Consider the following 23748-nt stretch of genomic DNA (forward strand, 5'->3'; position numbering starts at 1 on the left):
GTAGCAAGTGGTTAATACGGAGCTGGTGGAAACATATGTGAATTCATTCAGCAGCAACAACTGTACTCAGGTCTCCCTGTTCTAGGCTCCAGAGATGCAAGGTTAATGAAAGAAATCAGGCCCATGCTCTCCAGGAGCTTACAGTCTGGAGAGGAGACAGCAACAGGAAGAGATAATAATAACGGTAAATAGGATTTGGACTTCGCTGGTGGTCCAGTGGTTGTGAATCTGCTTGCAAATGTAAGGGTCACGGGTTTGAGCCCTGGTCTGGGAAGACCCCACATGCTGCGGAGCAGCTGAGTCCAGCGCCGCAACGACAGAAGCGCGTGGGCCTGGAGCCTGCGCTGCACGAGAGGAGAGGCCCCACTGAGAAGCCGGGAGCCACAGCCAAGAGGAGCCCCACACGCTGCGACTGGGAAAAGCCTGCAAGCAGCAGGGAAGACCCGGCACAACCAAGACTAAACGGTTTCTACACATTTAGATGGTAATTTCAGCTCAGTCACTCAGTCAGTAAGTTGTCAGACTCTTTGGGGCCCCAAGGACTGCAGCACACCAGGACTGCCTGTCCATCACCGATTCCCAGAGTTTGCTCAAATTCATGTCCATTGAGTCAGTGATGCCATCCAACCATCTCACCCTCTGTCATCCCCTTCTCCTCCTGCCCTCAATCTTTCCCAGCATCAGGGTCTTTTCCAATGAGTCAGTTCTTCGCATCAGGTGGCCAAAGTATTGGAGTTTCAGCTTCATCATCAGTCCTTCCAACGAATGTTCAGGACTGATTGCTTTAGGATGGACTCATTGAATCTCCTTGCAGTCCAAGACTCTCAAGAGTCTTCTCCAACACCACAGTTCAAAAGCATCAATTCTTCGGTGCTCAGCTTTCTTTATAGTCCAACTCTCACATCCATACCTGGCTACTGGAAAAACCATAGCCTTGACTAGACAGACCTTTGTTGGCAAAGTAATGTCTCTGCTTTTCAATATACCATCTAGGTTGGTCATAGCTCTTCTTCCAAGGAATAAACGTCTTTTAATTTCATGGCTGCAGTCACCATCTGCAGTGATTTTGGAGCCCAAAAATATAAAGTCTGACACTGTTTCTACTGTTTCCCCATCTATTTGCCATGAAATGATGGGACCAGATGCCATGATCTTAGTTTTCTGAATGTTGAGCTTTAAGCCAACTTTTTCACTCTCCTCTTTCACTTGCATCAAGAGGCTTTTTAGCTCCTCTTCACTTTCTGCCATAAGGGTGGTGTCATCTGCATATCTGAGGTTATTGATATTTCTCCCGGCAATCTTGATGCCAGCTTGTGCTTCTTCCAGACCAGCGTTTCTCGTGATGTACTCTGCATATAAGTTAAATAAGCAGGGTGACAATATACAGCCTTGACGCACTCCTTTTCCTATTTGAAACCAGTCTGTTGTTCCATGTCCAGTTCTAACTGTTGCTTCCTGACCTGCATACAGGTTTCTCAAGAAGCAGGTCAGCTGGTCTGGTATTCCCATCTCTTTCAGAATTTTCCACAGCTTATTGTGATTCACACAGTTAAAAGCTTTGGCATAGTCAATAAAGCAGAAGTAGATGTTTTTCTGGAACTCTCTTGCTTTTTCCATGATCCAGCAGATGTTGGCAATTTGATCTCTGATTTCTCTGCCTTTTCTAAAACCACCTTGAACATCTGGAAGTTCACAGTTCACGTATTATTGAAGCCTGGCTTGGAGAATTTTGAGCATTACTTCACTAGCGTATGAGATGAGTGCAATTGTGCGGTAGTTTGAGCATTCCTTGGCATTGCCTTTCTTTGGGATTGGAATGAACACTGACCTTTTCCAGTCCTGTGGCCACTGCTGAGTTTTCCAAATTTGCTAGCATATTGAGTACAACACTTTCACAGCATCATCTTTCAGGATTTGAAATAGCTCAGCTATAATTCCATCACAACCACTAGCTTTGTTCGTAGTGATGCTTTCTAAGGCCCACTTGACTTCACATTCCAGGATGTCTGGCTCTAGGTGAGTGATCACACCATCGTGATCATCTGGGTCATGAAGATCTTTTTTCATGATCTTAGTTCTTCTGTGTATTCTTGCCACCTCTTAATATCTTCTGCTTCTGTTAGGTCCATACCATTTCTGTCCTTTATTGAGCCCATCTTTGCATGAAATGTTCCCTTGGTATCTCTAATTTTCTTGACGAGATCTCTAGTCTTTCCCATTCTGTTGTTTTCCTCTATTTCTTTGCACTGATCATTGAGGAAGATTTTCTTATCTCTCCTTGCTATTCTTTGGAACTCTGCATTCAAATGGGTATATCTTTCCTTTTCTCCTTTGCTTTTTGCTTCTCTTCTTTTCACAGCTATTTATAAGGCCTCCTCAGACAGCCATTTTGCTGTTTTGCATTTCTTTTTCTTGTGGATGGTCTTGTTCCCTGTCTCCTGTACGATGTCACGAACCTTCATCAGGCACTCTATCAGATCTAGTCCCTTAAATCTATTTCTCACGTCCACTGTATAATCATTAGGGATTTGATTTAGGTCATACCTTAATGATCTAGTGGTTTTCCCTACTTTCTTCTATTTAAGTCTGAATTTGGCAATAAGGAGTTCATGATCTGAGCCACAGTCTGCTCCCAGTCTTGTTTTTGCTGACTGTATAGAGCTTCTCCATTTTTGGCTGCAAAAAATATAATCAATCTGATTTTGGCGTTGGCCATCTGGTGATGTCCATGTGTAGAGTCTTCTCTTGTATTGTTGGAAGAGGGTGTTTGCTATGACCAGTGTGTTCTCTTGGCAAAACTCTATTAGCCTTTGTCCTGCTTCATTCCGTATTCCAAGGCCAAATTTGCCTGTTACTCCAGGTGTTTCTTGACTTCCTGCTTTTGCATTCCAGTCCCCTATAATGAAAAAGACATCTTTTGGGGGTGTTAGTTCTAGAAGGTCTTGTAGGTCTTCATAGAACCTTTTAACTTTAGCTTCTTCAGCATTACTGGTTGGGGCATAGACTTGGATTACCGTGATATTGAATGGTTCGCCTTGGAAATGAACAGAGATCATTCTGTCATTTTTGAGATTGCATCCAAGTACTGCATTTTGGTACTGCTGGAATCAAGATTGCCAGGAGAAATATCAATAACCTCAGATATGCAGATGACACCACCCTTATGGCAGAAAGTGAAGAGGAGCTAAAAAGCCTCTTGAAGCAAGTGAAAGAGGAGAGCAAAAAAGTTGGCTTAAAGCTCAACATTCAGAAAACGAAGATCATGGCATCTGATCCCATCACTTCATGGGAAATAGATGGGGAAACAGTGGAAACAGTGTCAGACTTTATTTTGGGGGGCTCCAAAATCACTGCAGATGGTGACTGCAGCCACGAAATTAAAAGATGCTTAACTCCTTGGAAGAAAAGTTATGACCAACCTAGATAGCATATTCAAAAGTAGAGACATTACTTTGCTGACTAAGGTCCGTCTAGTCAAGGCTATGGTTTTTCCAGTGGTCATGTATGGATGTGAGAGTTGGACTGTAAAGAAGGCTGAGCGCCGAAGAATTGATGCATTTGAACTGTGATGCTGGAGAAGACTCTTGAGAGTCCCTTGGACTGCAAGGAGATCCAACCAGTCTATTCTGAAGGAGATCAACCCTGGGATTTCCTTGGAAGGAATGATGCTAAAGCTGAAGCTCCAGTACTTTAGCCACCTCATGCAAAGGGTTGACTCATTGGAAAAGACTCTGATGCTGGGAGGGATTGGGGGCAGGAGGAGAAGGGGACCACAGAGGATGAGATGGCTGGATGGCATCACGGACTCGATGGACGTGAGTCTGAGTGAACTCCGGGAGATGGTGATGGACAGGGAGGCCTGGCATGCTGCGAGTCATGGGGTCGCAAAGAGTCAGACACGACTGAGTGACTGAACTGAACTGGACTGAACTGCATTTCGGACTCTTGTTGACCATGATGGCTACTCCATTTCTTCTAAGGGATTCTTGCCCACAGTAGTAGGTATAATGGTCATCTGAGCCAAATTCACCCATTCCAGTCCATTTTAGTTCAGCAGTTCCTAAAATGTAGACGTTCACCCTTGCCATCTCCTGTTTGACCACTTCCAGTTTGCCTTGATTCGTGGACCTGACATTCCAGGTTCCTATGCAATATTGCTCTTTACAGCATCGGACCTTGCTCCTATCACCAGTCACATCCACAACTGGGTGTTGTTTTCCTTTGGCTCCATCCCTTCATTCCTTCTGGAGTCATTTCTCCACTGATCTCCAGTAGCATATTAGGCACCTACCAACCTGGGGAGTTCCCCTTTCAGTATCCTATCGTTTTGCTTTTTCATACTGTTCATGGAGTTCTCAAGGCAAGAATACTGAAGTAGTTTGCCATTCCCTTCTCCAGTAAACAATGTTTTGTCAGAACTCTCCACCATGACCTGTCCGTCTTGGGTGGCCCACGTGGCATGGCTCATAGTTTCATTGAGTTAGACAAGGCTGTGGTCCGTGTGATCAGATTGGTTAGTTTTCTGTGACTGTGGTTTTCAGTCTTTCTGCCCTCTGATGGAGAAGGGTAAGAGGCTTCTGGAAGCTTCCTGATAGGAGAGACTGAGGGGGAAACTGATGGGCAGGGCCATGCTCAGTAAATCTCTAATCCAGTTTTCTGTTGAAGGGTGGAGCTGTGTCCCCTCCCTGCTGTTTACCTGGAGCCAAACTATGGTGGAGCTAATGAAGACAACGGCGACCTCCTTCAAAAGGTCCCATGATGCACTGCTGCCCTCAGTGCCCCCGACCCTGCAGCAGGCCCCCGCCAACCCACACCTCCCCCGGAGACTCCTGGACACTCCCGGGCAAGTCTGGGTCAGTCTTCTGTGGGGTCACTGCTCTTTTCTCCTGGGTCCGGGTGCACAAGGTTCTGTTGTGCCCTCCCAGAGTCTATTTCCCAGTGCTGTGTAAGTTCCGGCGGCTCTGTGGTGGGGTTAACGGCGACCTCCTCCAAGAGGGCTTATACCACACCCAGGTCTGCACCCAGAGCCCCTGCCCCCGTGGCAGGCCACTGCTGACCCGTTCCTCTGTAGCAGACACTCAGACGCAGTCTGGCTCAGTCTCTGTGGGGTCCCTAGGTCCTGGTGCGCACAAGGTATGTTTGAGCCCTCTGAGTGTCTCTGGCAGGAATGGGGTTTGAGTTCAAATGTGAATTCGCCCCTCCTCCTGTCTTGCTGGGGCTTCTCCTTTGCCCTTGGGCATGGGTAAATATTTAAGTTTTTTTAAACATTTGTTGCCCAATCATGTTAATGTTGCCCTGGCAGTATTCTAAGCTCAGTCGTGTCCAACTCTTTGTGATCTCTGGACTGTAGCCCACCAGGCTTCTCTGTCCATGGGATTTTCCAGGCAAGAATACTGGAGTGGGTTGCCATTTCCTTCTCCAGGGGATCTTCCTGACCCAGGGATCAAACCCGGGTCTCCTGCATTGCAGGCAGATGCTTTACCCTCTGAGCCACCAGGGAAGCCTTGTATTCTAAGCACTTTATATATATTGACTCCCAGGTGGCTCAGAGGGTAAAGTGTCTGCCTGCAATGCGGGACACCCAGGTTCGATCCCTGAGTCGGGAAGATCCCCTGAAGAAGGAAATGGCAACCCACTCCAGTACTCTGGCCTGGAAAAATCCATGGATGGAGGAGCCTGGTGGCCTACAGTCCGTGGGGTGGCCAATAGTCGGACCGACTGGAGGACTTCACTTTCACTTTCCTCTGAAAAGACCTTAGGGAAATAGGTACCATTACTATTTCCAGACTATAGATAACTGAGGCACGGAGAGTTGAGTCTCCCACGAAGGTCACCCAACTGGTTACAGCAAAACAGCTCCAGGGTTTACATCACCTTGGAATAGTGTGTGTCCAGGATGGGCAGACTTAAGCACTGATTTGTAAGGCCCCTAATTATATTGTGGTAAGAATTACCTGAAGCACTTGTGAAATTCATGCAAATTACCAGGTCTTGCCTTAGGAAATTTGGGTGCAGTTGATCTGGATTGGAACTTTAGAATTTGTTCCTTAGCAAGCCCCCTTTGTGTTTCTCCTCTTCCGACAAAAATAAAAAATACTGCTCTCAACAAAAGGTCGGCAACAACATAATTCTGTATGGTGTTTATCTGTCTGGACTTGGGGAGCTGGGGTCACATTGACTGGGAAGGGGCATGAGGCTGGAAATGTTCATCCAGGCGGTGATTCATTTATCAACCGTTAAAAAAATAAACATCGCCCTGTGCTGCGGTGCCTTTCTGGGTCGTATAGACTGAAGGTGATGTACAGAGTGTCCCAAGCGGGGGGTAAGGACTTCAGATAAGAGACAGAAAAGGTCTCCCCCACAAAGTGACCTTCCATTTGGCTAGTCCTGCAAAGACCAGGGGAAGGCAATCCAGGCAGGAGGAGGAGGAAACACGGAGCTGGGCGTGTCTGCGCAGGAGCAGTGAGGGGGTCTGGCTGACCTGAGCATCTGGGGGAGAGCGGTGAGACTCGCAGAGGGACCAGGGGGCGCACTGTGGCTGAGAGCTCCCGCGCCTGCCAGTCCCCCAGGCCGGAACTGCCCCAGACGCAGCGGCCTCATTCACACGTTGCTCGCCCAGATAGGCCAAGGAAACTATCACATCCTTGGTTCATGTCTTCTGAGATCATATTCTCAAGAAATTACACTGCTCATCTGACTGTTTAGCGTGGACTGCATCGCTAGTCACCAGCCAAGTTCTGTTATAGCAGGAAGTAAATGGTCGGGATCACCCTTGTACCTCCAGGGGCTAGCCCGCTGCCTGGCACATGGCAAACGCTTCTAAGTAAATTGCTGCTGGAGGAAATGAGCAAACCCTCAATGGAAACCGCAGGATAATTCCATCAGTTATATTCACCCTATTTACTGTGGGCCTACTATGTGCCGGGCACCAGGCCAAGTCACTGGGGATAGATGTATCAGCGAGGCAGAGAGGTTTTTATTATTCATTCCAGGTCGTTGAGGACTTATTGAATGTAAGGGGCAAGGGAAAACAGGTAGTAAACGAATAAATCTGTGTATCTGTCTGTAGAGATTGACAAATTAGATAGATCGATCTACAGATAGATGGATAGACTGGTAGATACAGAGATCCTCCAGATTACCAGGTTAGATTTGATAAATTCTAAGATAAAGCAGACCAGAAAGGCACAGGGGGAGCCACTGGATGGAGGGACGGCAGGATTAGAACGGGGGGCTAGCCAAGAAGAGCCTCTCTGTGGACGGCATTGGACCCGAGGGCGTTAGGCAGGGTGGCCGGTGGATACAGAGAGAACAGTAAGCACAGAAGCCTTGAGGCTGAAAAGAGCTCGGGGCTGACGCCTGAGGGGAGGAGGGAATGGCAGGTGAAGTCAGCGCCGGGTCAGATCGGGGGCAGCTGCGCCCACCGGTATCAAGAACTTCACCTTGCCACTTAGAATGCCGGTCCTCGGGCCTCCCCCCGGACCCACCGAGTCAGGAACTCTGGGCTGGCCGCGCGGCCTCCGTCCTAACAAGCTCTCCGGGGGTTGTGATGCACAGGAGAGTTGGCGGACCCCCGGAGCCAGGGGTCTTGCCCCAGCGCCCGATCCCAGTTGCCACCCAAGCACGTGAGCACGGTCCCCTTTATTTCACTACTGGGCAGGGGCCCGCCCAGCGCTCTGCGGATGCGCTCAGCCGGCCTTCCCCAGCCGCCAGGCCTGTGACCAACGCCCCCCCCCCACGCACCCACCCAACTGCTGCCCGGCTCGGGCCTCTCCTGCAAACCACCGGGGCGACCCGGCTGCCCCGACTCGGCGGGGACCAGATGCCCAGAGCGGCAGGTGCAAAGGCGCCAGAGCCGGGGTGTGGGGGTGCCAAACGCGCCGGCCCAGCCCTCCGGGGTGCGGGCAGGGCGCCGGCTGCTGCAGCCCGGGGGGTTCGGGGGCGCGTCCCTCGCTGCCCGCGGCCGCCCCTCCGCTTGTGCGCCGTCCGGACCCCGGGGAGACCCCGCGGCCCGGGCGCCGGGATTGGCCGGCTTCTTCCCCCGGGAGCCGCAGCCGCGAAGCCAGGTTGGTGCGGCCGGGCCCGGCCAGCGCCCTCTAGGCAGCGGAAGTGGCGCTCGCTGTACATCCGTCCTCCCCGCCTCGCGGAGTTGGGAGAAGGAAGGCTGGGGGGGGGTGGTGGAAAAATAAAAGGAAAAGTCCCTGCACCATGTAGACCCGCGCGCCCCGCGCCCTGGCACCCCGGCCGGCCGGGGACCACCCCCTCGCCCCCAGTCTGCGGCCATGAACGCGAGCAACGAGGGCGAGAGCTTCCCGGGCTCGGTGCAAAGTAAGTGCTTTTCCGGGCGCAGTGCGCGCTCCGGGGCCCGGGCCCAAGCACGCCTGCGACGCAGCGGGCAGGCCCGGGGCCCCGAAATCGGGGTGACGGCCCCGAGCCGGCGTCTCGGGGACCGCGGCGGGCGCGCCGGGCAGGAGGCGCCGGGGTGGGCCGGGGGCGCGCGCACCCGACCCGGCGCGAGGCGGGGGCGCTCGCCCGCCTCCAAAGAGCCCCCCGGGCAGGGGGCGGCGGGGGAGGGCTGGCGGCTCCGACCGTCGCCCACCCTCTCGCGGCATTCCCCGCCCCCGGCGCAGCCTGGAGGTGGATTTGGGGTAACCGCGGCCACGCTGATGGGAAAGCTTCTGTCTGGGTGGCCCCGAATCCTTGAAGTCTGGGGTTCGGAGGACTGCACGAGGTCTGGCTGGCTGGGCTTGCCGGCTTCCTGCAAAGCCTTGTCCACGTTCAAGGTGGAGATCTGAATGGGGAACGGGGCCGTGGGCGTTTTCTTTGAGTTTTGAGTTTGGGGTTCATTTTCATTATGACAGCCTTTTTCAAGCCCGTGGTTTCGGCTGGGTCGTTGTTTCCCTGAGTGTGGACCAGGGGCTGAGCGCGAACCAGCCACCTGGGAGCTCCAGCGCTTATTTTTTAAAAAGGGGGGGGGGGGAAGCTCTCTGAGCCCCACCTACCAGGTGGTGGGGCCGGGGTTGAGGGGAGGAGGATGGTCTTGCCCTGGGCGATTCGGAGGCCCAGGAAGTTTGGGAACCCCTGGCACTTGTTAGATGTTACTGTTAACGACTTGGAAGATACTGGCTCCTGAACTTGTCTGTGTGTTCCTTGTATAACTTGTGAAAAGCGCAGATTTCCCTAAACCTCAGTCCCCATTCACCCCACCTCCGCTGGGACTCTCTGAAGTGGGGCTCAGACGTGTCCGTGTTTAAACAACCCACCCCAGCCCTTATTCTGATGCCGACAGGTTTGGAGAACTTTGCAAGGATAAAGAGGCTTCTCAGGCAGCGCCAGTGGTAAAGAACCCGCCTCCAATGTCGGAGACGAAGAGTCACAGGTTCAATCCCTGGCTTGGGAAGACACCCTGGAGAAGGGCACGGTTACCCACTCCAGTGTTCTTGCCTGGAGAATCCCATAGACAGAGGAGCCTGGCAAAGATAAAGGAATTCTTTTTGTTGATGATGAAAAAAAAAAAAAAAAGACCCAGTGTATTCTATTGGGTCTCAGTTCATTACAGATTTTCAGAGGGGATATTTTCAAATTCAACTAGAACACCTCAGTAGTAACCCCATCAGGTGATATGCTGGGGATCCCTGTGCTGGCCATTTACAAGCACTATCTCATTTAATTTTCGTAACCATCTTAGGAAGCAGAAACTTCACCCCATCTCCTCCAGGATATCAGTCCTACCGTAAGGAACCTCAATGATGCGGTCACTACGTCTCTTGGATTCCTTGTCTTCCTCTTAGCTTGGGCACCTCAGTAGCTACAGGAAGACAGTGAAGAGAAATGTCACATCCTTCCATCCATTGATTTCAGTGTTTGCAAGATGGCTTATAAACCTACCTTGCTCAGTGCAGAGTATCTTTTCTTAGAAGTCAACCAAATTGTATTTCTGCACAGAGATGTCTTGTCTTGGTTGTAACAGGACATTGGACATAATGCAAATATTTTATAATTTTTTTTTAATTAGGAAGCAAAGATGCCAACTGCTTATGCAGAAAGGTGGTTTAAATACTATTTAGACTCAGGGAAAATTGGGAATAATATACAAACCTTACAGTTAGAAATTATGAGGCTTAAAAATATGGAATACTGTATTGTTATTAAATAATTATATATATATAAAGAGATCTTAGTGATAGAGCATAATGCTTATACAGCAGTATTGGGGAAAAGGTTAATTTACAATGCACTGTGATATAAACAATCTTTAATTGAATGGATGGAAGAAAATATTTTGTAATGTTCATGGTAGCCATAGGTGGAAAGACTGTAATTTCCCTCCTTGCTTCTTCTCTTCCAAATTTTCTGTTATAAATATGAATTTCCTTGTAATAAGGCAAAGAAAACTTTTTAAATAAAAATTCAGTTTGTCTTATTAGTTAGAGACTTAGTCATTGCATTTCTTTATTTAACAAACATTTATATAGCAGTTTCTAATATAGTGCCAGGACTGTGGTAAGCACTTGGCAAGTGTTAAATACAGTATTAATTCTTGATATTATTACTATCGTGAAATAATGCCTCTGTCAGGAATTAATTTTGCTTACAAGTAACAAAAGTGAACTATACTGGCCTAATTATAAGTCTGGAATTGATTGATTCTAGGGTTGATTTAGGGGATCAGTGAAGTAAACTTTTGTAGAGATAGTACTATTTACCTCATGTCACAACATGGCTGCAGAAGCACCTGGCCTCACATCTGCATTCAGGGCTGAAGGGAGAGGTGAACAGTGCCAGCCATGTCGTCTCCCTTTTTATCATGTCTTTCCCTGGAGCTCCTCCAGCGCTGTGCTGGAGGGATTCCCAAGTATGTCATGAACCAAAATTATTCAGGCTAGTGGTTCTCATGATGGGGGAGAGGGTTGGGGGAGTGGGAGCCTTGGCTCTCATAATGACTGAAAAGTACAGTCACGTGTTACTTGAGACGGGAGGTGGTCCCCTGAAGTGCAAGGCAGCCTTCTTGAAGTGCAGGGAAGAACCTTCTTGCAGGAAATACCCCTAGTGCCCCCACAGGGAATAATCAGGAGCGTTATTTGGGTGGGTATGTTGCTGCTGGGGCAGAACTGGGCTTCTGTGTGCAAGAAGAGGGGAGTGGAATAGATACTGGGCCAGCAACTAGCCACGTCTGCCACCATGCCCGCTTTTCTCACCGTGGGTCTGGTTTGTGTTGTCATTTCAAACCAACTGAAATTAACCTGTGACTCCTGCTTTGTCCCGTGGAGTTCCAGGTGGCACAACCGTGCTGGTGGAGCTGACTCCCGACATCCACATCTGTGGCATCTGCAAGCAGCAGTTTAACAATTTGGACGCCTTTGTAGCTCACAAGCAGAGTGGCTGCCAGCTGACCGGCACATCTGGGGCGGCGCCCAGCACGGTCCAGTTTGTATCGGAGGAAACGGTGCCTGCCACCCAGACTCAGACTGCCACTCGAACCATCACCTCGGAGACCCAGACGATCACAGGTATGGTTGGGGGGTGGGGTAGTCACTCAGAGTCGGCCTGGCTATGTCCCAGACGCCTCTTCAGATCCTGTTAAAAATATAGACACCCAGGGCCCACCCCGTAGGATTGCTGATTTATTATTTTTAACAAGCTCCCTGGGGAAGCTAGCTGCCTGGCCAGGATTGGGAACTGCTAGGTTAAAACATTAAGTGGTAGCAGTTATAAATTGTTGTCACGTGCTAAACAAAACTAACAGACAAAAACCAGGTTTTTAAAATAAAACCAAAAAAAAAGCTATATACTAAGAAAAAAATACTTGCAAGAAATGGTAAAAAAGGAAAAAGTAGTTATTTGGGGGTGATGGAAATATGTGTGTGATTCCTGAATTTGCATTATTTGTGTAAAGGACAAAAAAAAATGTTTAAGAAATTTTTAAAATCTATAAACAAGTATTGATGACTCCCCTTCCCTGTGCCGCCAATCAGAAAAACAGAAAAGTTCATCCTGGTTCTTGGTCACATCCAAAAGAAACCGCAGATGGATCCAAAAGTTAAATGTGCACAACGACACTGTGAAAGTTGTAGAGTAAAAACTATACACGTGCAAAAGAAAGAAAGTGAAGGTGAAGTCGCTCAGTCGTGTCCGACTCTGCGACCCCATTGACTGTAGCCCACCAGGTTCCTCCGTCCATGGGATTCTCCAGGCAAGAGTACCGGAGTGGGTTGCCATTGCCTTCTCCAGGGGATCTTCCCGACCCAGGGATTGAACCCAGGTCTCCCACATTGTAGGCAGACGTTTTACCGTCTCAGCCAGCAGGGAAGTCCACACATGCAGAGGGACCCAAACACTCACACACCCCTATGCTTATTCCTTTATAATCTGCCTTAAGGGACAAGACAGATAACTTTAGTAAGTCACCCATTTATGAGGTGGTTGGTAGACACACTGTTTCATCCTGTGGGAAAATAGAGGATGTATTTGTTGGCGAAAGGCATTCAAATTTTTAAATCAAAAAATATATTAATACTGTGCCTTCCAAAGAAGGCAGGTTATAGGATTGCTCCCCCAAAAGAAAAAGAATCATTACGTGGTGGCAAATAAAATTACCATTTTTCCAAAGTAAAAACAATGTATATAAAAAGCCTAAAGACAACTGGGAAAAGAAAATGCAGTACATGTGACTGAGGCCTAATATCCTTCATATATTTAAAAAAAAAAAAAAATACCTAAAAACCAATAAAAGGACTAAATGGAAAAGTCAGCAAAGAGCAGCAGTTGCTACTCAAGAGCCAGTAAGTATACAAGGATGTGCCGTTGATGCATTATCCCTCAGTAATAAAGAAATGCAAATCAGATACTGCTTTCCTTTCCTTTCTGGAGATATCCGTTCATGTAAGCTGGGCAATCTTGTGATACCTTTCAAACTTTAATTCTTACGTTTAAAATATTTCCAATTTTAAAATGTACACATTTACCCAGTATGTGCACTTCTGGGTATTTATCCTATAAAACTGGACAAGTAAAAATGCACAGGGGTGTTTACTGATATACTGTAAAGAAAATGGAACTTTTGTAATGTATATGTCAGGAGGAGATTAGATAAATAAATGCCACGATGGATAATGAAGAATAATCTAACAGTTAGATGAATAAATTCAGACAGTGGAATGTGACTTAGCTCTGAAAAGGAAGCTAGATCTGTGTACCCACATAGAGTCTCAAGGTAAATATAAACAGGCATATTTATGCATACGTATTATATTCAAGGAAAGCTTCTAGAACAGGAATGAGGCAAGTAATGTTAATGAAAGATGTCAACTCTGCAGAAGGCATTAGGAGATGGTGGGGACTCTGGTGAAACAGAGAAAGTTGCTCTTTGGAGTCAATCAGTTAGATATTTGTGTTTTTCTGAGAAACTGAAAAATGTAAAATTTCCCAAATTTTAAAACTTTGTTAGGAAACTTCCCTGTCAATTCAATGGTTAAGACGGTCCTTTCACTGCAGGGAGTACAGGTTTGATCCCCAGTCAGGTAACTAAGATCCCACATGTCAGGCGACAAGGGGAAAAAAAAACTTTGTTGGTCAAACAAAATACATCTGTAAGCTTGACCGAGCCCATCTGCAACTTCTGACTTGTTTTCAGTGTTTTGCAAACAGTTAATTTGGAGCTAAGATGGGGAGAACCTCCAAAGTGAGGGTACCAACTTTCACCTTATCATTTGTATATCGATGTCGTGTCTGAATTTTTTGGCAGCAGGCAGTGGCCATTTCCTTAATGCATCCAAAATAATGTTTCTGCTGAAATTTGTTAAGCATTGAAATATAATTGATCACCTCACAAACTTTCATCAGATTGCCTTGAGGTCTTCCCACGTTCTCCCAAGTTTCTCTTAATCTCATCTTAGAGGAAATCGCCAAGAAAATGTTCAAACTGAAACCCACCTTAGAGATGGGCCTGGTGCCACCTTCTCATCTTACAGCTGGACAAAGGGAAGCCGCGAGTGGAGATGAGAGATGGTCAGGGTCCCAGCACAGGTTCCAGACGGTCCTGGGACTTACATCCCTTGTCCCTGGCCCTCGTGAATTTTCTCCTTGAAGATTGAGTGTCGGGTTCTCTGTTTTGAGAAACAAGCTCCCAGTCACCCTGCACCCCGGTGTGAAGCCTGGGACCCGAGGCCCCAGCACAGGGAGGCCTCAAGACCCTTCATTTGTGGCCAGTGCCTCTCTCTGGGCTCTGAGCCTTCCCTGCTGCCGTCCCCTCTGCCTTTCGTGCCTTTACCTGGCTGACACCAGCCCACCCTCAAAACCTAAGGTTCAGGGCCATCTGCACACAGGACCTGGCTGCATCTCAGGACACACTGCTCCCCTCTGACTCACAGTAGCTGTGATGATGTCCTTTCTGTTTCCCGAGTGGGCCACTCTTCCTTGAGCCCCGGGGCGTTTGTATGTGTTGCCCCGCTGCCTGGAGCTGACTTAATGCTGGTGTGTGTGTCCAAGCTGGGCTTAACTGCCTCGCCCCAAAGAGCCCCGCTCTGAGACCACACACACTGGCATTGTTCTCTCAGATCAGGTCCCTGTAATTACAGGATCTTTTGCAGAACAAACTTAGGGCCTGTCCCACTGCTGAACCGTAAGCGCCACGAGGTCAGGGGCTGCATTTGCCCCGCAGCGTCATCTGCCCGGCACTGGTTCAGTGTGGAGTATTCACAGGGGCCCACGTCTCACGTCCATTGGTGAAGCTGGCCGCACACCACATCACCGCCCCTTCCTCCGTCCCAGCTCTCGGCTCGGAGACCTTCCCCCGCCTCCTGGCATCTCCATGGCCCCGCCGTCGTTGACAGTAGCCGTGCCTCAGCTTTTCCAACCGCCCCATACGCCCAGGCGCCCACAGCACAAGTGTTCCCCACCGCACAGAGCTGGCGGGGGCGCCACGCGCCAGAGACGGGCTGCTGGGCCTTTATCCCAGTCGGCAACCCTGGGCTGTGGGCATGTTGCTCACTCAGATTCCTCGTCTATAGAAAGGGATTATTAAAAAGGGTCCCTAAAACTAGCATGTGTGCCTCCCAGGTGCCTCAGGGGTAAAGAACCCGCCGGCCAGTGCAGGAGACGCAGGTTCGATCCCTGGGTTGGGAAGATCCCCTGAAGGAGAAAATGGCCACCCACTGCAGTATTCTTGCCTGGGAAATCCCATGGACAGAGGGGCCTGGCGGGCTATGCATAGAGTTGGACGTGACTTCGTGAGCAAACAACAAGTACTGTTAGGTTGTAGAATTAGGTGCCTAATAGGATTGGGTTATTGTGAGACTCTGCAATAATCCAAATAAAGGACCTATGACAGTCACTGGACTCAGTAAACGACCGCTTTTATTAACATGAAGGCCTTCCCTGCTGGCTCAGCTGGTAAAGAATCTGCCTGCAATGCGGGAGACCTGGGTTTGATCCCTGGGTCGGGCAGATCCCCTGGAGAAGGGAAACGCTACCCACTCCAGTATTCTGGCCTGGAGAATTCCACGGACTGTGGAACCATGGGTTGCAAAGAGTCGGACACGATTGAGCGATTTTCACTTTATCAACATAAATGACTGAGCGACTTTCACTTTCTTAACATCAGGATGCGTGCCCAAGTGAGACTGGCAGGGCGCTGATCTCTGCCCACCCAGCTGCTCTCCCTGCGTGTGCCTGCAGCTCTGCTCCCAAACAAGCAGCATCTTGCTTTCCCCCCACTTTCTTTTGCACTGTTTATTTTGGTTTGCTGGGTCCCGCTTCCCCAAAGTTTGGGCTTCGGTGTTGCGGCAGCGGCAGTTTGGACCAGGGTCCCTTGGGAGCTTGTTAAAGCTGCTGGTGCCAGGGCTGCGCCTCTGAATCTGCCTGGCTGAGGCTCAGGTATCTGCATTGTTAACCAGCTCACCAGGGGATTCCAGCCTCGACCCAGTTGGAAAGATGCTCACCACCCGACCCCCACCCTGGTGACTCCTCTTGATACCCGCACCCAGACCTTGTCCAGGGCTATTGGTGCCTCTTCAGTCCTTGATTAAAACAGACCCCCTCTCCTGCTCAGTCGCTTCAGTCTTTGTGACCCCATGGACTATAGCCCACCAGGCTCCTCTGTCCATGGGATTTTTCAGGCAGGAACACTGGAGTGGGTTGCCATGTTGGATATAAAGTAAAATTTATTCTCTGCCCACTAGCTTTGAAAGCTGCCTATCATTTGGCATTTGATTTGAGAACTTTCCTATAAACGCAGTAAAATTAGATCTTGACGCTGGTGAAAAAAGCATCCTGCATGCATTTTCTGAGTTCCCCGCTTGAAGTCATGGGACTTGGGGTCAGGCCCCTGTGTTAAAGTCTTGGCTGCAGAGGGCCTTAGGAGCTGTGTGAGTGATACAAGTTTTCAGAGCTTGCATTGTCTCCTTTTTAAAGTGGGGACAGAAATACATAGAAAGGCCATGGAACTTGGTAGTGGAGAGAGTCTAGGTTCCTGAGTCAGACTGCCTGGGTTCAGATCCCAGCGACATCACTTCCCATCCAGGTAACCTCAGGCAGGTGACGTAGGGTCTCGGAATCTCCATTTGCCCAGCTGTAAAATAGGAGAGTAATGATAGTACTCACCTCAGAGGGTCGCTGCCGGGGGCTCCTACATGGCAGACACTCAGGCTGTCGGGGTTCGTTCTCATTACTTACTTACTGAATCGGGGGCTGTAGAAATTAAGTGAAACAGCTCATGGAAAATTTTACGCAGGCCCTGACTCATGGCAAGCCTCCAGACAGTATTAGTTGAATTATCACTGACTTTTCCCACCTCTTCTGGTTCGTTCCTACTTTTTCAGGACCCAGGTTAAAAGTCACCTACACCTAGAAGCTCGCCATGATTTCTCCCTCCCTTCCCCACCCCGAAGGCTAGGTTCTCTACCACTTCCTCAACTAGCCCTTATCATAGTTGACATCAGTTGGTTTGGTAACGAGCAGTGAATTCAGATGCTCTTAGATCAGGCAGGGGCAGTAAGTACGACAGCAGATGGGTTGTGAGGGGAGTGGGCAGGCAGGACGACCAGCAGAGGAGAGCCGGGGCGTCGTCAGCCGGCCGTGGAGCCCCTGGGAGCTGGGTTAACTCCCCGGGGCGGGCCGTGCTGTTCCCCTGCTGAACAGAGTCACAGAACGTCCACATGGAACAGGGCAGCTCTGACCGTGCTGGGACAGGCTGGAAACAGCTCCTCTGTCATCATGCCTGAGCCTCAGAACCGCGGGCATCCCCCTGCCCCGCTGGCCTGCTACTGTGTTGATTTTATCTGCTGCTCTAGCCTTCTCTGCATCTGAGCACTAGTCGCTAAGATATCAAGTCACAGGATTGTCCCCACTTCCTGGCAGCCTCCAATGCAGGCTTCCTTGGAGCCTCCTCGCAGAATCATCTAACATGAGCCCCAGACATCTAAAAGTCTACGTGCTTCCAGGCACCCTCTTATGAGACCCTCCACAGCCCCCGTGGGGTGAGGGTTCCCTTACTGTCCGGAGTAATCAGCTTATTCAACTACAGGTGTATCCCTGGTGGTCTTTGGCCAGAGGTCATTGACGTGGGGAAGACCCAGCCCACCTAACTGATTTTGAAAGCCTAAAAAACAGAATTATCTGAAGGCTCAATTTGGCCTGTGGGCCTCCAAGTAGTGGGTTGTTTTGTTTTCTTAATTTTAAATGACCCTTATTCTGTATTTGCAAAGCAACTAATTAGTAGGAAGCAAGGTAGTGGTTTGACTTCCAGTTCACTAGACTATAATCTCCCTGGTTTAGTCATTAAGTCGTGTCCGACTCTTCTAACCCCATGGACTGTAGCCCACCAGGCTCCTCTGTCCCTGGGATTTCCCAGCCAAGAATACTGGAGTGGGTTGCCGTTTCCTTCTCCAGGGGATCTTCCTGATCCAGGATTCGAACTTGGGTCTCCTGCACTGCAGGCAGGCTCTTTACTGACTGAGCTATGAGGGAAGCCCCATAACCTCCCTGGAGCAGGGACTAATCAGTCTTGCTTTCCGGCCGCCCAGCCCCAGGCCTGGCACATCCTAGGCACTCAGTAAAAGTTACCAAGTAAATGCAGGAGGGGGCGCAGTTCGGATTAAACTCGTTCAAGTCCATGATGTTCATGGCGTGGCGCTGGCTCCATCATGAGAGTCCAGTGAGGGCGGCTCTGGGACTGGGGGTTGCCAGGTGCTAGAGCCGAGATAATGGAGATGCTTCCCTTGGAGGAGTCCAAGCTCGTCCAGGAGCAGAGGAGAACTTAGTTGTAAGACATAGAAGCCCAGCCATGTGTGACCAGCACCCCCTCGTGCAGAGAGTTCATGGAGTAGGTTGGTCTCGGCAGGGAAAGCCACGGGGGAAAATGATGAGTGAGATCACACGCATGACAGACCTTGAGAATCTCGCCTGCCTTTGGGAGGAAGACAGCGGGAGGGGGGTGTTTCCTCCCGCAGGTCTGGAGGTGGAGAAGCTGGTCCCTGCTGCTGAAGGGGAGATCTGATCACAGTGGCTGGTATGGAGTAGCAGCCCCTGCTACTGGTCTGGCCTTTATTCTGAAGGAGCTGGGGAACCACTGAAGGTTGTTGAGTGTGTGAGCAATTTAGTAAAATAAACGAGGTAGTGAGTTGCCAGGAGAATCTGGCAATGATAATAGTAATAGCTAATTCTTGTGTGTGTGTTAGTCGCTCAGTCGTGTCTGACTCTTTGTGACCCCAGGGACTGTAGCCCACCAGGCTCCTCTCTCCGTGAGATTTCCCAGGCAAGAATCCCGGAGTGGGTGGCCATTTCCTCCTCCAGGGCCTCTTCCCCACACCAGGGATGGGACCCACGTCTCCTGCACCGGCAGGCGGCTTCTTTACTGCTCTGCCCCCTGGGAAGCCCAGCTAATTCTTGCATGCTGCTTATTATTGTGCCAAGCAGTTTTCTCAATATGTGAAGTAGGTTTTCACAACTTCAGTTGTTAATGAGTTTAACGTTTAATTTAAAAAAATTAAATTTTTGCAACATATATTAGCTACTAATAATTATTATCCCTGTTTTACCCATAATGAACTAAAGCACAGAGGCATTAAATAATTCGATCAAGGTGACAGGGCCAGAAAGGGGCTCGAAGCCAGACCTGGGGCTGGAAGCCAAGCTCTCAGGCTGCAGAAGCTGTGCGTCTTGACCGCCCCTCAGCACCCTTAGTAAAGTCCTCATCGCAGCCTTTCTCAAAAGAACCCCCTGGAGCTTCAGTAAGATGGAGATCACCAGCCCCCTCCCTTAACAGTCCCATCTGGGTAGTTCTGAGCAGGGTCCTGGGAGTCTGGGCCAGCCAGCGAGGGCTTGGGTTAGTTCAGATGCTTTCGGTTGCTCTTACTAACACTAAGCTACAAGAGGGCTGGACTGTGAGACGACGCCTATCTCAGGGTAAGAGCTGGCACAGCAGACCCAGGGTTTCCGTCTTGCTCTCCCAGGCAGTAATCCTCCTCATGGCCACAAGGTGGCTGCTTTCCTCCTCAAGTCTTCACTCAGCCCTGCTCAGGGATGGGGAAAGGGACCTTCTCTTTAACAGAGAGCAAACGCTTCCCCAGGAATCCCAGATGCCATTGGCTAGGATGGGTACAGGCCCAGTTCCACTGTCTTGGTGTAGCAGGCCAGCAAGGGGTCATAGAGAAGGGGCTTAGCAGTGGAATCCAGCCCCAAAGCCCTTCTGGTCAGCCACACTCCTGCCACTACCCTCCTGGAATAGTCTAGAGCAGAAGTTCTGAAAGCTGGTACGCAAAAGAATGGAAAACGTGAGTAAAATACAGCTATAAACACACCCAGACTGTACCCAGACCTCGCATCAGAACCTCTGCTTCCTGATCCGTTTTGAGAACCCCTGGGCTGGGAGAAAGGCAGGAGAGAATGGAACTCTATCGGTGGCAATGTCTGGCACATGGGTGCTTCTTTTTTCAAAATAGATGTCCACAGCAAACCGCAGTGTCTTTGTTCCAGTTCCTAACCGCAGGGCAAGCGGGTCTGATTGGTCCAGCTTCTGTGCCCGTGTCTGCCCCCAGACCAGCCAGCTGCCGCAGAGAGAGGGGCGGGGTCAGGAATCAGAAGCTGGCGTTGGGCTCAGCCCTTGGAACTGGGACTGTTGGGCCGACCTGAGGCTCAGGTGTGGATCCCATGAGGGGAAAACCCTTTAGAAGAGCATGAGATGACCTTTCCTTACAGAATTCTCCCAGGAGGTGAATGTTGAGTTTGCACTCGAATCAAGACCCCTAAATGTGAGCTGTGAGCATGGGCAATATGGGGAGAAACAAGCAGCAGATTTAAATATGTGACAGTGAAGGAATAGCCTTAATTTGTAAAGATCATTTATAAGTCATGAGAAAAAAGTAAAAGTTTAATAGGAAAAAAAAAGCACGCTAATAGCCTGAACAGGCAGCTCATAAAGAAGGTATGTGAATGAGTAAAATATAGTGAAAAGGGATTTTCTTACCAATTAGGAAGAAAATGATCTTTCTTCCTAATACACTAAAATGATCTCATATTGTCCTGTTGAGGTGAAGGGGAGAATATATATTGATTTAGATTTTCCTAAAGGATCTTATAGTTATGGGTCACCAAGCCATAAAATGACTGTTCCATTTTGACCTGCTTCTTCAGCTTACAGGAAGGTATCCAGAGAAACAAACGAGATAAGTTAAAATTTTTGGATAGGTGTTATTTATAAAGGTAAACCCCTAGAAACCAACTCAATGTCCAAAAAAAGAGGAAAGGGTTAATTTAGCTGGGACAGCCCAGATGGTGGCATGTTATGTAGCCAGAAGAAATTGTGTTTTGGATGAGCTGATAACGTGGCAGAATGCTTTCACATAGCAAAATTGTTTAATCGTTTAATAAAAAAGAAAAGAATACAAAACGATTTAAGCCGTGACCTTAGTTCTGTAGTTTTAAACTCTGTGTAAAAAGAACACGTTGGCCATCTGATCAACAGGTGTACTTTGAGCCCCTGTGCTGTGCCAGTTTCCACGCGCGGTTCGAGCAAATAGTGATGGAGGGAAAGACACGTCCTCACTGGGCTCATCCAACCGAATGGCGGAGAGGAAGGGCCTCAGATACTTTGCCACGTAACTAATTACAGCAGAGAGGAGTGCTTCCGAGAAGTGCAGGATTCAGCGAGCACGCCCTGCAGGGGCACGCTGCCATGGCGGGGCAGCATTGGTCAGGTTTTCTCCACGCCTTTCCGCGCTCCCGGGATTTTCTAGTCGCTTTTTTTTTTGTTTTGACAATATAACACACTTTTAATTTTAAAAAAGAGAAAAGGATTAAAACTGGAGTTTTTAAGTTGAAGACGAGAAAGGAGAAGCAAAGGGATTGGGAGACCTGGACGACTCCAGATGTTTGGAGAGCAGTTTCGTGGGAAGAGCTGCAGTTGATCCCTGTGAGCTCAGTGGGTCTAAGACATCCAGTGGGTCCTAAGCTCAGAAGGCAGTTTTGGTGCCCTATGAAATTCATGTGACAGTCTTACTTTTTAAGCAACATCATGCGTGAATAACTGAACACCTGAGGTGCTCCTGCTACAAACCGAGACTGCGCCTAACAAGCTGTGTGTCTCAGACATGCGGCTGGGCACACTGGCGAGCCAGGGAGAGCCCCCGAGTCCAGCAAAACCGAAAGCAGGTGTGAGGCTGTGAGCTGCTGGGGGTGGAGGGGGAGGCGTGGGGGCTGATCCAGAAACACTGGACTTGATTGTAAGAACCGTACCCACGGGGGACACGAGGCCTTGCACTCTTGCAGAAAGTTAAAAGCGAGACACCCCCATCCCACCCACACCCCCAGAAAGCAGCAGCTCATGCTACAGATCACCCCAGTGGAAAGAAGGGTTGAGAACATTCTTCCCTGGGGGTAAGTCACATCTCTGCTAGAAGCGCTTCCCCGGCTCAGCAGATCTGGGTGCTTGGGGTTATCCCTGCTGCCTTCACGTATGCTGGACACTCAGATTCCACTATTTATGCCAAATCTGAAGACAGACGCGGGACCGCCCCCCACAAATGACGCCTGCAGTTGAACACCGAAAGCACATGCAGCAAAGGCAAAAATGGACCAGCAGGACTGCATCGGTTTCTGTGCCCCTAAGGAAACAGCCAGCGGAATGTAAAGACAGCTTCCTGGGTGGGAGGAAGTATTTGCAAACCGGATTTCTGAAAAGGAGCTGAAGCCCGGAATACTCTCAGGGTTCCCCTTTGCTGTGTCTCACCACAAAAGAGATGCTAAGGCTTGTGGGGGCGGGGCGGGGGCGGTTAGCAGACAGGCCCGGCCACCTCCAGGGACGGTGGGAATCCCAGGCTCAGGACCATTCCGAACCCAGGACTCGCCTCCCGGAGGGTCCCAGACTCTGCAGCCGGGCTGTAGGGAGCGCCTGACCACCGTCACCACCCCCAGCCCCTGTGCCCCCCGAGTCTTCTTTCCCACGAGCCGGGGGGTCACGGGGCATGACCAGCCATCCTAGTTTTATGTCGAGTCCCGTGACCAGGGAAGCCCCTCAGTCCCAGGCAAGTGGAAGTGGTTGCTCCCCTAAGCCTTGATCATTCCTGCTAAGAGTTTGGTGCCCCGTTCTGTTCAGCTGTAGGGATTAGTGTTTATTAAGACTCAACTATGCCCATATCCTGCACTACTGATGCTCTCATGAAGCTTTGTGATATCCTTATGAAGTGGGCAGAGTGATTATCCCTGCTGACGGGCAGGGAAACAGGCTCAAAGGAGCTCCTCAACTGGCTTGAAGTCCCACCCATGGGAAGTGGCTGAGCCTGGACTCACATCAGTTCAGAGACACATTGTAACACCTGAAACCGGGCTGCACCTTGGAATCAGCGAGACGGCTGCCGGCCCGGAGGCAGTCACCAAGGAATTGCCTTTGCACGTTTGTGAATAACCTGGATTATTATCAGTAATCACTGTTTTATTCACTTTGGCAGAGAGGTGTGCATTTTTTTTGGAGCTCTGTGTGTTGGGTTTAATTGCTGTTTGAAATGTCTCCTGAGATACTACAGGATGATTCAGGTTGAAGATGAAAAGTAACTGTACCCAGAAATACCTAGAAATAGTAGTAGGGGGTCCATTTGATATTGATGAAGCAAATTTTGTTGCTGGAGGAACAACGATTGGTTTTTGCAAAGCAACAACTGAGAGAGCTGGAATCCCTCAACTAGACAAAGCTGAGTTAAGGTTACTGCTGAGCTGCAAGGAAAAGCATGGTCTGCACCGTTAATTCTCAAACTTGTGTTTATCAGAATCATGTGGACTGCTTGTTAGACCAAATTGCTGGGCCCACCCTGGAGTTTCTGATTCAGTAAGCTGGGGTGGGGCCCAAGAACTTGCCTCTGTAGCAAATTCCTAGGTAAGTCCATTTCTGCTGCCTGGGGACCCAACACTGTGGGCTGGGGACCACACTTTGAAAACCACTAGCTAAATCCCAGAGTAGATGAAGCATCTCAACAAGAGGCGGGGGTGGTTGGTCAGGTCATCAAAGAGACTTGGCAAGAAGCTGGAACGTCAGTTTGTCAGAATCCTTTGCCAGCTTTAAACAAAGCCACTTAACCGCCCCCCCACCCCCAACATATTTCAGCTGAGAAGAAGGGAAACCATGAGTTTGCTCAGACACCAAATGCCGATCCACCTGGGTGTTCTTTGACACACATTGGGATGAGGTTGTCATTGCTCACAGTGCCCAAGAGCTGCATGCCAGGAACGTGGATTTCCTGTGAAATGTTCAATGAAGCCTCA

The 23748-nt window shown here is 49.5% G+C and overlaps 1 protein-coding gene across 3 annotated transcripts in view; it reads left to right on the forward strand.

The window, feature by feature from the left end:
• Positions 1-7937: 7937 nt before the first annotated feature.
• The window catches only part of ZFP64 (ZFP64 zinc finger protein), a 74264-nt gene continuing 58453 nt past the window's right edge, over positions 7938-23748 (forward strand). The window contains exons 1-2 of one of the 3 annotated variants that reach the window (XM_040248107.1): positions 7938-8328; positions 11271-11510. In XM_040248107.1, coding sequence (XP_040104041.1) covers positions 8283-8328; positions 11271-11510 — 286 coding nt within the window. In that variant the 5' untranslated portion in view covers positions 7938-8282. The remainder of the gene's footprint in view (positions 8329-11270; positions 11511-23748) is intronic. The other 2 variants (XM_040248109.1, XM_040248108.1) reach the window with 2 other exon arrangements.

This window comes from Oryx dammah, unplaced genomic scaffold (assembly GCF_014754425.2).
Source record: "Oryx dammah isolate SB20612 unplaced genomic scaffold, SCBI_Odam_1.1 HiC_scaffold_10, whole genome shotgun sequence".
In the NCBI taxonomy this organism is placed as follows: domain Eukaryota; kingdom Metazoa; phylum Chordata; class Mammalia; order Artiodactyla; family Bovidae; genus Oryx; species Oryx dammah.